A 15293-nucleotide genomic window follows, 5' to 3' on the forward strand; every position below is an offset into this window, starting at 1 on the left:
TCAACCACTCTTAGGGGGGCTTCTTGGTGGAGTAGTAATGAATTTCTACAGTTCACTTGTCTGCATAGAGGTCGTGCTGTGCCTGGCAGTAGTCTCCACTGCCCTTCAGAAACTCCATAAATGTGTGACCAAGAACACCACAGAACTGCTGTAAAGAGAAGGAGAAAAAAAAAAAATACATAATGAGCACAGGTGAAGCCAGGTTATTTTGAAGACAACAAACATTACAAATAAAAAGAAAATAAAACCAGAGCAACTAAGCAGTTTCACAAGGTTTATTTCTTAATCCAAGAATTAAGTTTGTATAAGAATCCTGCTACCTCTTTCAGCAAGGATTACTTGAAATGAATACATTAACTCAATGAAGTTTCCATATAGAGTTGTTTCAACACTAAAAACTGAAATGTACTAAAATACCAAATCAAATGAGCTAAACATAGCAACACGAGACGAAGTATTTATACAAAGCATATCTGTTCCAGGATACCCATACGACAGTATTTTCCACTCTGAATTGAGAGACATCACAACACCTACTAAAGTTACACTGATGTTAAGTAGTCCCATGAAGGCAAGGATGAGATTCCTTGAATATTCAAGCTGAACATCATATAATTTCTAATGTTGAAACAAAACTACCAGTCTCTACATAGATGCAGAGTCACTTAAAGGCTAAAGACTTATTTTGCATGTAAGCCTTATTAATTCACATACGGAACTGCCAGTAGAGCAAAAAATCATTTTAATCCACCTGTCTCAAACAGGAAGTCTTGAAAGCAAATGAAAAATCTTTGTGGCCTAACAAAACAATGCAAGCTTTTGAACATATCTGGAGATTTTCAAGGCACACAGATTTCTAACTAAGGAACATCTCACATGCTAAAGGCTGAAGACACATGGCAACCTTCATCTGCCTTTTTACACCATGACTTTATTAACATATCAAGATATTAGTAATAGTCCAGCTAAAAACATATGGAGTCAAGTTTATTGAACAGGTTATTTCTGCCCTGTGGTGTGCTATTTTGCTATGGGCAAGTTTACTTATAAAATTACTGCAAGATGCACAACAAGAAACTAGACAACTAAAGAACTACTCTGAGATGTGTATTCATTTGCAGATGTTGCTATGCAAATGACCCAAGGATATATGCTTTTATGCTCTGTGGAATGTTACAGCAGAGGAGCTAGTTTTGTGACCAACCTCAGTAACAGTGCTGCTGACAATACCTGCATAGGGAACAGAAATGAAGAAGTTTTGTGTCCCAAAAGACAGGCACAAGCCAAACCAAATGCCCACTAAAAATACTTAGGTACTAGAGAGAAACATCATTGACCCCTACAACTGTTTAGCAGAAAAAATTACTTATCTTGGCCAGTCAACTCCCAGCATTGGAAGGAATCTATGTATTTCTATGGTGAAGCAAAATATTGCCCAAGACACTTTGGGAATAAATTAGCTGAGCACAGAGTGCTCTAGAATTGCTATCACATACTTTCTTTAAAATGTCTTTTTTTTCCCCCTACTCCTCTGGCTGGGATACAGTAATACCAGTTCTTTGCCTTCACAAACCTAGTTTCTAGCAAACAGAACACGTAACTTAATTGTAGCAATGTTCAGATTTTTTAATGATTACAAATCAGCTCTATGCATCCATATATATATATATATATAATTAAGGCAAGTGTACAAGAGAAAATAAGGAGACAGACAGTATTTCAGTGCTCTACACTGAAACCTTCCCATTCAAGTGACCATGAAACAAGCAGCCTGTGCTGAAAAGCTTCCCAGTCATGAGGAAGCAAATTCAAAAGATGAGGTCCTAAAGACAACTGTCCAATAAGTCCTGATAAAAGCCACTGTCTTAAAACACTTTATCAAAGGGCAGGAAGAAACAGCTACATGCAAATAAGTCACAGTCACTAACTGCCATTTCGGATCTGGAGTCAGACCAAGACTCCACTGCAGGCACCTAACCATATACCATTAAGACAACAGCAAGTCTATCTAATAATGATTAGTATTAAGCAGAAACCACAACAAATCAATAGCCTAATAATTGTTGAGTTTTCTAAAAGGTATGGAATTGCAGAATCATAGAACAGTTTGGGTTGGAAGTCACCTTTAAAGGTCATTTGGGTACCTCAGTAGGATAGAAGCTCTTATGGTGAACTACAATTTAAAGAACTGCAACAATGTTTTATGCTGTGAACATGATTTTGCAAGTCCAGAGAAGAGGAACTTCAGTAACAGAGCAGTAGTAACAAAGAAGATAATAATTAAGATCAGACTTTAGCAGATGGGTAGCACTGCATCACACAATGTTACAAAGGCCCTTTAGAAAAAGCAGATCAAACAACTCCTGGAATCCTTCATGTTTTCTTTGCAGGAAGCTGTCTGAAGTTTTAAGGATGAACCTTAATCACAAGCATGACATAAAAAAAACCAAACCAAAACTGCTAAGAACTACGAGAAAGCCGTTTGCAGAGGGAAACTATTGGAAATTTAAATTATAATACTATAATTTCACATGCACTTTGCTTCTGTTCCAGAGACACTACCATCACCATTTCTGTAAAGACTGTAGGATTAAGTTTGCCAGTTACAACTGTGTGAGTTTTTATTTGCAATAACTTGAGGGACAGTGAGAACTCTAAATCTAGCAGGCATGAAAAAAAAAAAAAAAAAGGATCCTACAAAGTCAAAGGCCAACAGAGTAACAGGAACCACAAAATTCAGATTCGTAAGAACTCTTAAGAATTGTCATCTGACACCCTCCATACCCCGGCAGAAGGTAGATGTGCATTAAAAAAAAAGACTCCTAGGACCAGACCTCAGGAACACCTAAAATAGCAATTGAAAAAAAGAACTGAAGATAGCTTATTTAAAGTCACTTTCAATTAGTTTAAGCAGCAGAGCAGCAAAAAGGGACGGGACAGCTTTAAGCACATACAGCTGCACATGGTCTTGTGCCGCTTTTCGCATGCACTGGCAGGTCTTGGGTTTATCTCTTCTTAAGACTGCTAAGAGGAACCATAGCCTGTCCTTTCCCCTGGTAGCAGATGGAGTGGAGGTTGTCAGAAACAGAAAAGCATGCAAGTGAGCTTGAGGAGATGGGATGGGATCACTAGGGTAAAGACAAGACCTTTCACTCTGCAAGATGGAGATTTTTGGGCAGAAAAGAATGTAGAGTAACTGGAACCAGTTACATGACCCCATATGGGAGAAGGTAGGAAGTAAAAAGTAATGAAGATTAATCCAGTCTGGTAGGCAACCTGCCCTTAGTATGCAACTAGGAGTACTCAATATGATACCAGACAAACTCATCATGGGGGTAAGAAGGAGGGCAGACCGCAGAGCATTCGTTAAGTAACACATCCTACTTTCTAAAATGCAGATGTTAATCACACTTAGAAACTGGGTGCACAGTTTAAATTCTTACACACGAAAAAGTACATTATGCAATGATAAGTTTAAGGTCCATGTGTAATTAACCCCTACAAATGAATTCATTTAATACTATCTTAACAGTTAGCAATTAGACACATCAGCACCTTACTAATTCACAGAACCACGGACCTAACCAAGCATGTATCTGAGTCTCGCTCTTCACCTTGGCAACTGCTGCTGCCACATTATAAAGGAGCAAAGCTCACATCTTCCTTTGATGTGAATGCCATCACTTCTCAGCATTGCTAGCCAGAAAGCTCCACAGACCAATTCCTTAAGGCAGCAACCTGCTGCACTATCCTAAGACAGCTTTGCCAGCCTAGTTTAGTTCTGTTCTGGGAGCCAAATTAAGATTAAAGGCAACTAGTACACTGGCATGCTGTTTGTGTTACGGCATTAAGCTGAAGTACAAGGCTTCACCCATCTTCAGCAAAAAGACCTGCAAGATAAGAAATAAGCTATAAAAGTAGTGTTGTAATTAAGACCACCTTGGGCACAGGGGGGACTCAAAAGCTGTGAGCTACTTCCAAGAGGCTTGGAAACACAACTTGAAAATTTCTGTGTTGTCTCAGAGTTAACTACTTGGTATGTAAGCTATCAAAAAGTCAAGATAGTGTATGCAAGTATAATGCTGCATAAGTGAAACTCAAATGCATAGTATTGTATGCAGAAGTTTAACAGAATGACACAACTCAACATTTATACTATCAAGTTGGCTACTCCAGCATATTATTTTCAATTTACATGTGAGTTTTCCTTGAGGCAAATGAACACTGAAGGATTTTGGAAACAGACACAGAAGATTCCATTATTAACAAAAAGCCAAACAGCACTTAGACTGTGAGATCCATCAAAATAAACTTGGAAAACAAAAATAAGGTTAATATGAGAGGACCACCTATTAAGAGAAGGTATCCTGTCCAATATGAGATAAAGTAATATTATGATTGCACCATCTGCTACCATTTATGGTAGAAGTTAGAAGTTAGTTTATTGCAAGAGAAAGACATCTTGAAAGGAAAAGATTTAATTCTTGCCCTTTTTTGAGACAGGAAGCTAAAGTACCTATCTTGACTGGCAAGGAGACTGATTCACATGTATGCTAATTCTGGGTTTGAAACAAACAATTGCTGGTGTCTGGCAAAAATTGCTTATGAAAGTAATCTATCAGATTGTTACTGATAGATGGAAAGCAGAGAGGTGTAAGGTTGTCCCATGCTGTTGACATTGTTGTTCACAACTTAGTAGCATCTTGAGAGGCCTGCAAACAAAAGCACTAGTTTACACAGTTTCATGACACTTCACTCTACCTTCAGAAGATGCAGAAAATGGTTCATGGTTGCTCAATCCACTTGCACATACACTGCACAGAATTAACTGCATGGGATCACATTTTCTGAAGTCAAGACCTGCCACACACTCACCTGCTGAAACCGCAGGATCAAAACTAGAAAACTAAAATAAACTACATTACATTTCAATTTGAGAGCACCTGCAAGTAAGTTCATTGTTCTAACTTGCTACCCGACAAAAAGCTACTGAAGGACGGAGGGACAAATACCTCTGACTTCTTCCTACTACTCAAGGCCTAAGTAGCAACCGCTAAGGCAGACAAGGAGCAGGAGAGGTAAGGGGTACAGACTGCAGAAACATTACACGAGGTATCTTCATTAGGTATTGTTGAAAAGATTCATCTCCTATCTACTAGGCACATGAATGCTTGTATTATGATATCCACAGAGATAACAATACTCTTTTTGGACCACAGAAAGTAACCCATGGCCTACGAAAATACATTTACACATCAGAGATTGGAGATTGCAAAGGTTTATCAGAGATTTGTTATGACATGCTGTGTGAAAGAAGGATGTTTCTTGTGATTCCAATATGCAGTTTAGGGGGAAGAAAAAGTTCTCAAAACTTCCTGTATAACAAGTCAATGCAGCTTCCAGAGATGATGAAACTGAGGCCACGTGACTGTCTTCCTAGTTCTTCTGCTTAGACCATGGAAAAAAAGCAAAAAAGCCTTAACAGATCACAGAATGTCAGGGATTGGAAGGGACCTCAAAAGATCATCAAGTCCAATCCCCCTGTCAGAACACGAACACTTAGATGAGGCTACACAGGAATGTGCCCAGGCGGGTTTTGAATGTCTCCAGAGTAGGAGACTCCACAACCCCCCTGGGCAGCCTGTTCCAGTGTTCTGATACTCTTACTGAGAAGAAGTTTCTTCTCAAATTTAAGTGGAACCTCTTGTGTTCCACTTTGAACCCATTATCCCTTGTCCTACCATTGGTTGTCACCGAGAAGAGCCTGGCTCCGTCCTCGTGACACTCACCCTTTATATATTTGTAAACATTAATGAGGTCACCCCTCAGTCTCCTCCAAGCTAAAGAGACCCAGCTCCCGCAGCCTTTCCTCATAAGGGAGATGCTCCAGTCCCTTAATCACCTTCATGGCTCTGTGCTGGATATTGGGAAAAATAAGACATAACAGAAGCCATTCAATCCCCTTGTCTAATGTAACCACTTTTTGAGTTTCTGAAAGCAAGCTGTCTCAAAATGACTTAACACTGTCACTTCAGCAGCAAACTACATAAATGCTGTCATCCTACTCAAAAGTTATTCCACTACGTTTTAAGTAATAATGAGAAACTTTGCATATACACACAATGATAGTTATTGCCGTACTTTATTGAGTCTAATAAAGGTGTGAGTGCCAAACAAGAAGTTGCATCTGTGAAGAAAGCTGTAAGGAGTTACAGACTTACTTTTAACACAGAGGTACCTCTTGTATTGATCTGAGAGAGTGAGTTTGAATTTTTTTAAATACGAGGTGACTAGTTTAGAATTCAGTAATACCCTGAGATCTGGGTGTTCTGCTTAATCTTTAAGAAAATAAGTGATCACTTAGAGTCAGCTTACACACTGGGATAGATCCAGCATTCTTACATGGCATATATTCTGTCAGAACAGGAAGGTTTCACAAGACAGAAGTTACTACATAATACTAAATTATATTTATTTACTGCCTCACTGACACATTTAGTTTTGGTAAGACAATTACATTCTTCCCCCTTGGCTCCTGCCACTCATTTTTCTTTCTCACTCTCACATTTCCTCCCATGGCTATGTAATTTCTCTCTTCCACATTTTACTCCTGAAATGATTCTGTTCCTGTAAGACAATTAAAAAACCCTTTGATGTTCCATCAATGGAATAATAAGAACTGACATTTAAGTGTCATCTTCAGGTTTTTTGATTTGACAGTTCTATGAGATTACAGAGAGACTGAGTTCATACTTCTGAGTCACTGCTTTGGAGACTCTGCAAATGCAGGTAGACATATTGGAAAGTTGTCTTCAGCAAGAAACGCCAGAATCACAGGACCCTCATGCCACAAAGCCTGTGCATTTGTCAGCTCATAATATTTGCAGTGTGTGTAGCTGGCTAACGGACCAGCAACCCAGATCTCCACACAACTGCCACTAATGGTGATTCTACTACCACCATACAATGGTTACTTGATTTTTATAATACTTTGTCTTTCTTGCTTCCTCACTTTTGGAGGGTGTACCAGCAAGCCTTTCTTTGTTTGTAAATAAATACACAGGGTGCTCTGTGGTTGAAGATGTTAGGCAGCACAGACACGTAGACTACTAGGAGCAGGGAGGGGGGAGGCAAGTGTGTGAGGAAAGCAAAAACTTCTGATGCTGAACTGCGATCCACCTCCAGAAGGAAATGCCTTCCTTGAAAAGCCAGATGGCAAGGTCTTAAAAGCAGGTCCGGTAAAAATTAAAGTATTTGACAGCATTCGTGAGCTTCTAAGGGTATATGGCAGACTGCTACAGAAACATTCACCCCAACGTGTACCAGAATGACTCCTCTGAGAACTCTTCCCCCGCTGAGGAGCAACCCAAAAGCCCAGGCTGAGCAGGGCCGGCTGCGTACGTGAGTTGGGGAATACCCCACCTCTGCTGCGTACAGCTCATTTCGGAAAGGCCTCACGTCCTCGCTCGCAGCCAGCTCTGACTCCCCGCCCGAGCACGCCGGAGACAAAGAAGCCGCTCGACCGTCTTCGCCCTCAGCGCGGCCGCGCACGTGGGGCCCCGGCGGGGGGCGAGCGCCGGCCACGCTGCCCGGTGCCAGCGCCGCGGCCCAGCCGCGCTGCCTCGCTGGCGAGCGCCCACGGGCAAGTCCCGGCTTGCCCGGAAAGCCTCAGGCTCCGGCCACCTCCAGGGCTGCGTCAGCCGAGGGGCGCCGGGCCGCCTGCCTCTCCCCAGCGAGGGGACGCTGCCCCAGCCGCGACACCGCCCCGCGGGCCGGGCCGTCGCCCCAGCTGCGACGGTCACGGGTTCGCATCACGCTTCGATCAGGCTCCCGACGCGGAGCCATCTTGTCCCCCGCAGCCGCCGCCCGGCCCCAGCCTCCCCCGGTAGGGGGCTCCCAGCCCCCGCCGGCCTGACACGGCCCAGGGGCGCAGAGCCCCGGCTGCAGGGGCGCTGCCCTTCCCGGCGGCCGCCCTCCCCGGCCCAGCACGACAGACGCCGCCAGACAGACACCGGCGGGGGGAGCCCGGGCGGGCGGGGCCGGCGGCAGCCGGGCTTTCAGCGCGGCTTTGTGCCCGGGCCGGGCCACTCGGGAGCCGCGGAGAGGTCGCCCCCTCTTCATCTCCCAGTAGAGAAGGGGAGAAGAGCACCGGCGCGCGGTAGCAGGAGGAGAAGGGCGCCGGGGGCGGGAGGAGGGCCGGGCCGCGCCGCAGCCGGGCTGGATCGGCTCCCCTGCGGCCCGCACAGGCGAAGCCACAGCCCGGCGCTACGAGAAGCCGCCCGGAGCCAGCGTGACCCAGGCTACAGAACAAAGAGACAACATGGAGGAGACAGGAGGGAGGGACAGGGGGAGAAGCGCGGGAGCAGGGCTCAGAAGGGCAGTCGGCGGGGCGCACGCCCGGCGGGGCGAGGGGCCGGGGGAAGCGGGCCGGGGCGGGGGGCGCGGGCGGCACTCACAGGAATATGGTTACTCATTGAAGACTGTAGCCTGATCATACAGCCGGGGTGCGGGCGCCACCGCCGGGGGCAGGAGGACCAGAACCAGGAGGATGCGGAGGCGCTAGAGGCCGCGGAGCTGCCGGAGGGGGTTCGGCGGCGGAGCGGGGCTGGACCATACAGCTGCAGCGGCGGGCGGCTCTGCAGGCTGGCGCGGAGCGGACGCTGCTGCACCAGAGGGGACACTCGGCGCCGCCTCCCGCACAAGAGACCCGGTCCCGCCCCTCGCTCACGCACGTCGGCGACGAGCGTCGCGCCTGCCCAATTAGAGGCGCCTCCAGCGCGTCCTGGGCGGGAGCTCGGCCGCCGGGGGGAGCGCAGGCAGGCTGGGCGGAGGCTGGAGGGAGCCGAGAGGCGGAGGCAGCCGGCGAGAACCGGTTAGTGAATGAAGCTGGTGGTGGTGGCGGGGCCGGGGAGGGGCGCGGCGCGGCGGGGGCAGAGCGGGACGAGCAGGCGGGCGCAGGAATTGTCTCCAGGGGCCGGGCCGGGGCCGCCTTGCGCGGGAGCCCCACCCCCGCCCGTGCCGGCGGTTTCGCCGGGAAGCGTGTGGCGCGGCCTGCGGCTCCCCCGGGGCGGCGAGTTCTAGACTGTTCCCCGCGCCCCCGGTGTGGGGTGGCCGGCTGGCGCCCTGCTGCGGCCCGCCGGCTGTGGCCGGTTCTCCGCCGGGCTGCAGGATGTTTGAGGGAAGGGCTGCCGACGGGGCAGGGGGGAAGGCGGCAGCGGCAGCGCGGCTGGACGCGCGGTGGCGCGTTGCGGCCCCTCCGGCGCTGGAGAAACCGAAGGGCGGTGGAACGGCCGCGGCCCTGCACGCGTTCTAATCCCCAATCCCCATCGCTCTCAGGCTGCAAAACCTCTTTCGCAAGTTTAATGCTAATAGGAAGCTCTTAGCGCGTTTTGTCTGCAGATTATTTGGGGCTGTTAAGTCCAGATAAAATCATGATTTCTGGTTTTACAGATGGGAGATCAGCCCAGTAGGCCAGAAGTGCTGTAGGAAACAATATGGATTGATCCTTGTGCCCTCTCGCTGACAGGAAGCACTGTCTCCAGGACACAGGTGCTGCTGAGACACAGACACCTCACGGGTGAAATCCAGTGTTGGGACCTGTGGTGTCACAAGGCATAAGAGTCCATCCCCAGCTGGACATGGTCAACCTGGAAAACACCTCCATTTGGGTCAGCGCTAGCTTTATGAAATAACAGGCTATTTTTACCTTCAGTTAGCTTGATACTGTTCTAGTTACATTTAACTAGTTAAGCCTGCCTTCTACATGTTACCCGTACTATACGGGTTACGGGAGTCTGCAGGAATTGGTTTTGATCTAAAAAATAAACACCTCCATTCTGAATCTCATAAGTTTGTATTGACTTGTACAAAGGCATGGGTGGTTTCTGGTTTTGCCGAAATTTTCTATTTTTATATAACCTGCAGAAACGGTGTTTCATACAGAGGAGGTTATCATGGTAACAGACATGTGAGAGATGTGTTATTTAGAATATGTCTGCATTACCTTTCACTCCACCTGGCTTCACGTGGGCATAAGTTAATTTCTGACTGGGAGACATGTCTCTGCTAGGATAACATATTCAGCTTTTCTGGTCTATAAACACATCTAGGTTGTATTTATTTACATTTGCATTTTGTATTTACTGACTGATTCACGGCACAACTCTGGTGAACTTGCAGCTGTTTCCTTGTCCATGTAAAATCTGAAAACGTGCTCAGAGTCCTATAAAATAAGAAGATCCCAAGGCTAGTGGCTGCTTGGAATATTGTTTATTTGTTGGTGGTTAAAATATCAGGAACATTTTTGGGGGAAAAAAAGAGGAAAAGTCAATACAGCTTCTCTCTCTAGTGAGTAATGCTTGAGGAATTTGCTTTGGATAGAGTTTCGAGACATAAACCAGCTATTTACCTGCTTTAATCCACGCTGTTTTTTTCTTTTTCTCCAACAATGCAAGCTTTTGTTTACTGTTTCATTGGACATTAAACTGATCAGGATTTTAGGCTCAAATTACTTTCTGCTGCAGCATCCTTTCAGTGCTGTAGCACAGTAGTTCACACTGGAAATAAGAGTCACTGGCAATTTATTTGAAATTATATACGCAAGAAGAAAGGATTTAGCTCAGAAAGCTTTTAGTTTAAGAACGTGCAGGTTTTCTTTTTTGAAGAAAGTACGCCTGTCTCATTTTAACTATTTAATACTCATTTTTATTGTGATACTTCCTCTCTGGGCCCCTAGTTGTTATTAATTATGTCATACTGGTTGGCACTTCAGATGCAGTTACTGTGTTTTACACTCTGAGATGACAATAGATACTTGGAGTGTGAGAGAGAAGCAGATTACAATAAAGTAGTCTATATTTTATATGACATAGGAAAAAGTAAAACATATTTATGGGATAGACAAGTTGATAGTTACAAAGTGCCAACTAGTGAACTGGTGAAACAAAGTGGGTTGAGGAGGCAGAAAATAACAGAAAGAGACAAGACTCCTGAATAATTTTAAAGATGAGAAAAAAAGAAATGCTTGTAAAGAGAAAACTGTGGGGCAAATTCAGGAGAGACTGATACCAGTTTGAGAAGCAGACATGATCACCACCATTGATGTTAAGAACATTAATACAACTTTTACGATAAGGTGTTATGATATGACAACATTTTAATATATTTTTGAAGCTTGTGAGTCAAAAATAAAATTTAGGCGTAGCCAGAATGTCCAGCCCTTACATAGTGGACTTTTATCAATATTTTTGGAAAGTTTTAATAGGAAGTTGTGCATTAAACCGGTCAAACATAACGAAGTTTCAAAAATCAAAATAAGTTATACCTTATGTTTATTTTATTAAACCTGCTGTTTTGTAACCTGTGATAGTTTGATGTTACCTTATTCTGTTAAGCACAACAGTGAAAAACTTCCCTATTCACTTTGTTTATGTAAATTTATATATACTTCATATGTTTTGTTAGCCATTTTTGTCAAGAAGGGAAATCCTGACATAATTAGGAAGCAATGTTTTACTTCTTATCATCTTTGTGAACCATGCTGTACTTACAAAAAGTGCATTACATTATTTTTTAACCAAAGAGACCAGAACAGTAAGTAGTCGTCAACATGCAGTCCCACCATGTCCGTGCATCACTTTAAAGTGGTTTGTATTAATTTCTTGCTCGTATATGTCTTCTGGTTTGAGAATGCTGCCTCTCTGAGATTTGTGAAAGTTAAAATTTAAAATATTAGTCATGTTTGAAATAGGTATTTTTATGTATCAACTAATGTAACTATTACATGAAGACTAAATGAAAATATTGATTCTCAATGTCCTTGTCTTTTGCAGATACCTAATTTCCTTAGTTTATCCAGAGAGAACTCAGTTGTCCCTGAGATTTTTGTGGGTCTTCAGTATGATAACATGAGGGGAAAAAAAAAAAACAAAAACACAACAATTACATAATTAAAAGAAATTTGAGAATCTGAATTTGTTGAAGTATCAGTTGGATGTAGAATCACTGTAGTTTCACTGAACCTAGTGTTTCTGTGGACCAGTCCTATTTTAAATTTGAATGGAATCAGATGGATTTTATATAGATATTGATGTTATGTCCATTACTAGCCTGTCTGTATGGAATTACACACTTAAGGGTTTGCTGGTTGGATGTTTGATTTGCTGATATTAACCGTAGCTTTTTGTGGTGAAATTTTGGAAGGCTGTTATTTATACCCATGTCATGCCAATGTTTAAAAAGGTGAAGTGAGTTGACTATGACCAGGTTAGACTTTCATCTAATAGAAGACTCATACATGACTAAGCTGATTAAATCAAAAAAAGAATTAAAGTATAAGAATATAATTAATGCAAATCAATGTAGTTCTAGGGCATATAGCTGTTATAAAGAAAACTGACTTAATGCTTTGATAAGATTACAAGATTGGCATAAAAGTAGCTGCATAGCTGTAACACTAAATGTTCGTGTTTCTGAACAATTTTATCAAAGGACTGTAATCAATAATCACTAAAAATAGTGTGACTTATGCAAAGACTGAAGAATAGCAAGTAGCAATGATGGCAATGTGGCTATGCAGAGTAATCTAGATTGTTTAGTAACTTGTTTTCACTCAGGAATATGTTTTAGTACAGACACATGCAGAGTCATACAGCTAGAACCAGGAATGCAAGCAAGATTTGTGAGTTCATAAGAATGCTTCTGTTATCCTGAAAAGAGTCCAGGCATTATAATAGACAAGTGGATTCTTCATAGTTATTTGGTTTCTTTGTCCATGGGTACTTATAAAAACTACTCTAAACTTGTTACGAGGATTTAGCACACACCTTTTGATCATTAATGTAAATAGGTACTTCATATACAAGGTGTGGTATGCTAAAGGTTTCTAGAAGAGTGTAATGATCTTGGGCTAGATCTTTTGTGTATGCTTTAGTGATAATGAGAGTTGTTTTCAACTCCTAAAACTGCTTCTGATTTTGTAAGAGAAGTTTTCAGTTTCTTTCTGGAACTCTGGTAATATGCATTGGCCATGGACTGGTTAGAGAGAGTAGACAACTACTACTAATACTTCACAAATACAACCAAACATTCCGAAGCCATTTTTCAGTTTTTTATTGGGAAAATGCAGTTAATTTCTCATGTTGCTTATGTCTGTTCAATAAAAAAATTGTCTCTGTAATGGACTTTATGCCTAACGTGTTAAAAGCTTGGGAAGAATTTTTCATGATTGAAGAAATCATGGTCTTTTACAGGCTTATGCTGTAATTGTCACTCGTCAGTTTTAACATTCATGATTGGCACTTAGGCAACATGTAATCCAAGTAGATGGTGATTTAAGTATTACAGGAGTAATCCTGAAGATCAGTAGTTTTTAATAAAATTGCACAATATTGCATACAGCTAAGTTTTCGGTTGTTATGCACTTCTACAACATATCTACTTATTTATTCCTAGTGAAGTAGATTAAGCCTATACATTAGGAAAACCAGGCCTTTAAAATTTAATTTAAGTAAGATTTTCTTCACTCTTTGTGGAACAGTCCAATGGTCTGACATTTTGGATCTATCATGGCATTTATCTTGGCAAGCTGTTCAAGCTGACAGCCTGTGGATACTTTCACAAGACATGTTGGGGGTGAATCAGAACCGCAAGGACAAAGAACAGAGCCTTTGGCGCAGATGATGCTTTCCATATTTGCTATGACTATGTATGTAGGAAATTGTGGCATAAAGATCCTATACAGCTGTTACAAAACTGCAGTCTGCTTCTGTGGGGTTTGTTTGTTTGTTTTGTGTGGCTTGTTTGGTTTGGTTTTGGTTTTTGTTATTTTGTCACTGTCTTCCAACAATACTACGTGTGAAGACTGCTAAACTGGTACTTTAATAATAATGTCTTTTACATTTTAACGGCAATTGCTAGAGCATATGGCAATTACAAAGACTTGTAACTATTCAATTTTGAAAAGTTTTTTGGATGAGTGTGAAAATTTTTACGGTTTTGGTCTAAAATCTTAACCACAGATTTTACTGCCCTGTGGTGCTAGTGCTGCAGCCAGAACTAAACAGTGATCTCTGCTCAGCTGCTCAGATTACTGCAGCTATCGGTCACTCATTACCTGTTCAGCATCCTCTTCACACTGCTCCTGATTTTTTCCCTTATGTAATTCATTGTCTGTTCATTGGTTTTGTGTTTTCTTTTTTCTTTTTTTCTTTTTTTTGTGTGTGTGTGTATGTGTGTGGGTTTTTTTGTTTTGTTTTGTTTGCTTTGGCAGCAAAATCTCAACAAATCAGACAGGAAAAATTTACAGGTCCACTTGTATAACTTGCTATATTCATCTTTGTCTTGTCATTTACTGTTGGAATTTCATTATCGTTAAAATTTTTTGCCTCTGATTTCAATTCTGAGATTTGAATTAAAAATTCAAAGAATCCAAAGCTGGTAACAGAAGCTCTGTGGCAGTTCTATTCCATGCTCAAATACAAGCCTATGCTATTCAACAGAAATTAAAATTATTATAGAAGAAGGAAATTTAGAACATGTCATAGAAAATACAAATTATTATATTTTCTTCTCAGGTGTACATGTCCTTTTCTTGCTTCTTTGCTTAGTGAACATGTATCTTTTTACAGTACCATAATTGTCAGTGTATTAGAAAAAATGTACCTGTGTTCAGACTTCTGAAATTTTGAATTTAATAGGAAAAACAAATCACTTGGAAAACAAAATATGTGTAACCTTATGATCCAAAGCTCACAAACACAGATGAGCTAGTATTACTTTAAATGGAAAAAATAATGGATGTTTAAAAAACAAGATGGAAGCTGTAAGCCAATACAAGGAAAAGACTAGAAATTTTCTGTACTTCCTAAAAAATAAAAACAAAACTAAAAAACCCTTGGCTTTTCTATTTGGTTTTAAACAAGAGAGTATCTGAGAAATATCAACCTCTGTGACCTGGTGCTGAGATTATTTTAGATCCATAATTTCCTTTGCCATTTGCTTTGTTCAGCAAATCAAAAATATGCTGAGACTTTGCTATGAAAAAGGGCTTCTTTTGGTCTTGCAGTGGGTAGAAACTCTAAAGCTACCAATAAACACGCACTTTTTACCACCCTGACATCTGAATGATTTTGTAGGCCTGACACTTTTGCTTTCAATCTGCCAGATGAACTCTGCACCAGCCTTTGCTATGTGTGTCATTATATTGTCTTTTCCCAGGGCTTGCACAGTCAGAATATTGCTTTGGCTAACAGTCATGTAAGTGTTGGCCAAAATAATACATACCAAACATACGG

General features: G+C 42.3%; 1 protein-coding gene across 1 annotated transcript; it reads right to left on the bottom strand.

Annotated features, from left to right (window-relative positions):
* Positions 1-7: 7 nt before the first annotated feature.
* On the bottom strand, positions 8-8591 carry LOC309437529 (uncharacterized protein). Its single transcript, XM_082048060.1, has 2 exons — positions 8457-8591; positions 8-148 (listed from the first exon to the last, which is right to left on the bottom strand). Exons 1-2 carry the CDS (start codon positions 8493-8495, stop codon positions 53-55), a joined length of 135 nt encoding a protein of 44 aa, XP_081904186.1. The 5' UTR covers positions 8496-8591; the 3' UTR covers positions 8-52.
* Positions 8592-15293: the final 6702 nt, after the last annotated feature.

This window comes from Streptopelia decaocto (assembly GCF_964273445.1).
Source record: "Streptopelia decaocto genome assembly, chromosome: 3".
NCBI lineage: Eukaryota > Metazoa > Chordata > Aves > Columbiformes > Columbidae > Streptopelia > Streptopelia decaocto.

Bases quoted from the DNA above. Each gene is read 5' to 3' on its own strand.
- LOC309437529 (XM_082048060.1), bottom strand. From the start codon at position 8,495: ATGATCAGGCTACAGTCTTCAATGAGTAACCATATTCCT. The intron at 149-8,456 runs GTGAGTGCCGCC...TTCTCTTTACAG, and splicing joins CAATGAGTAACCATATTCCT to CAGTTCTGTGGTGTTCTTGG.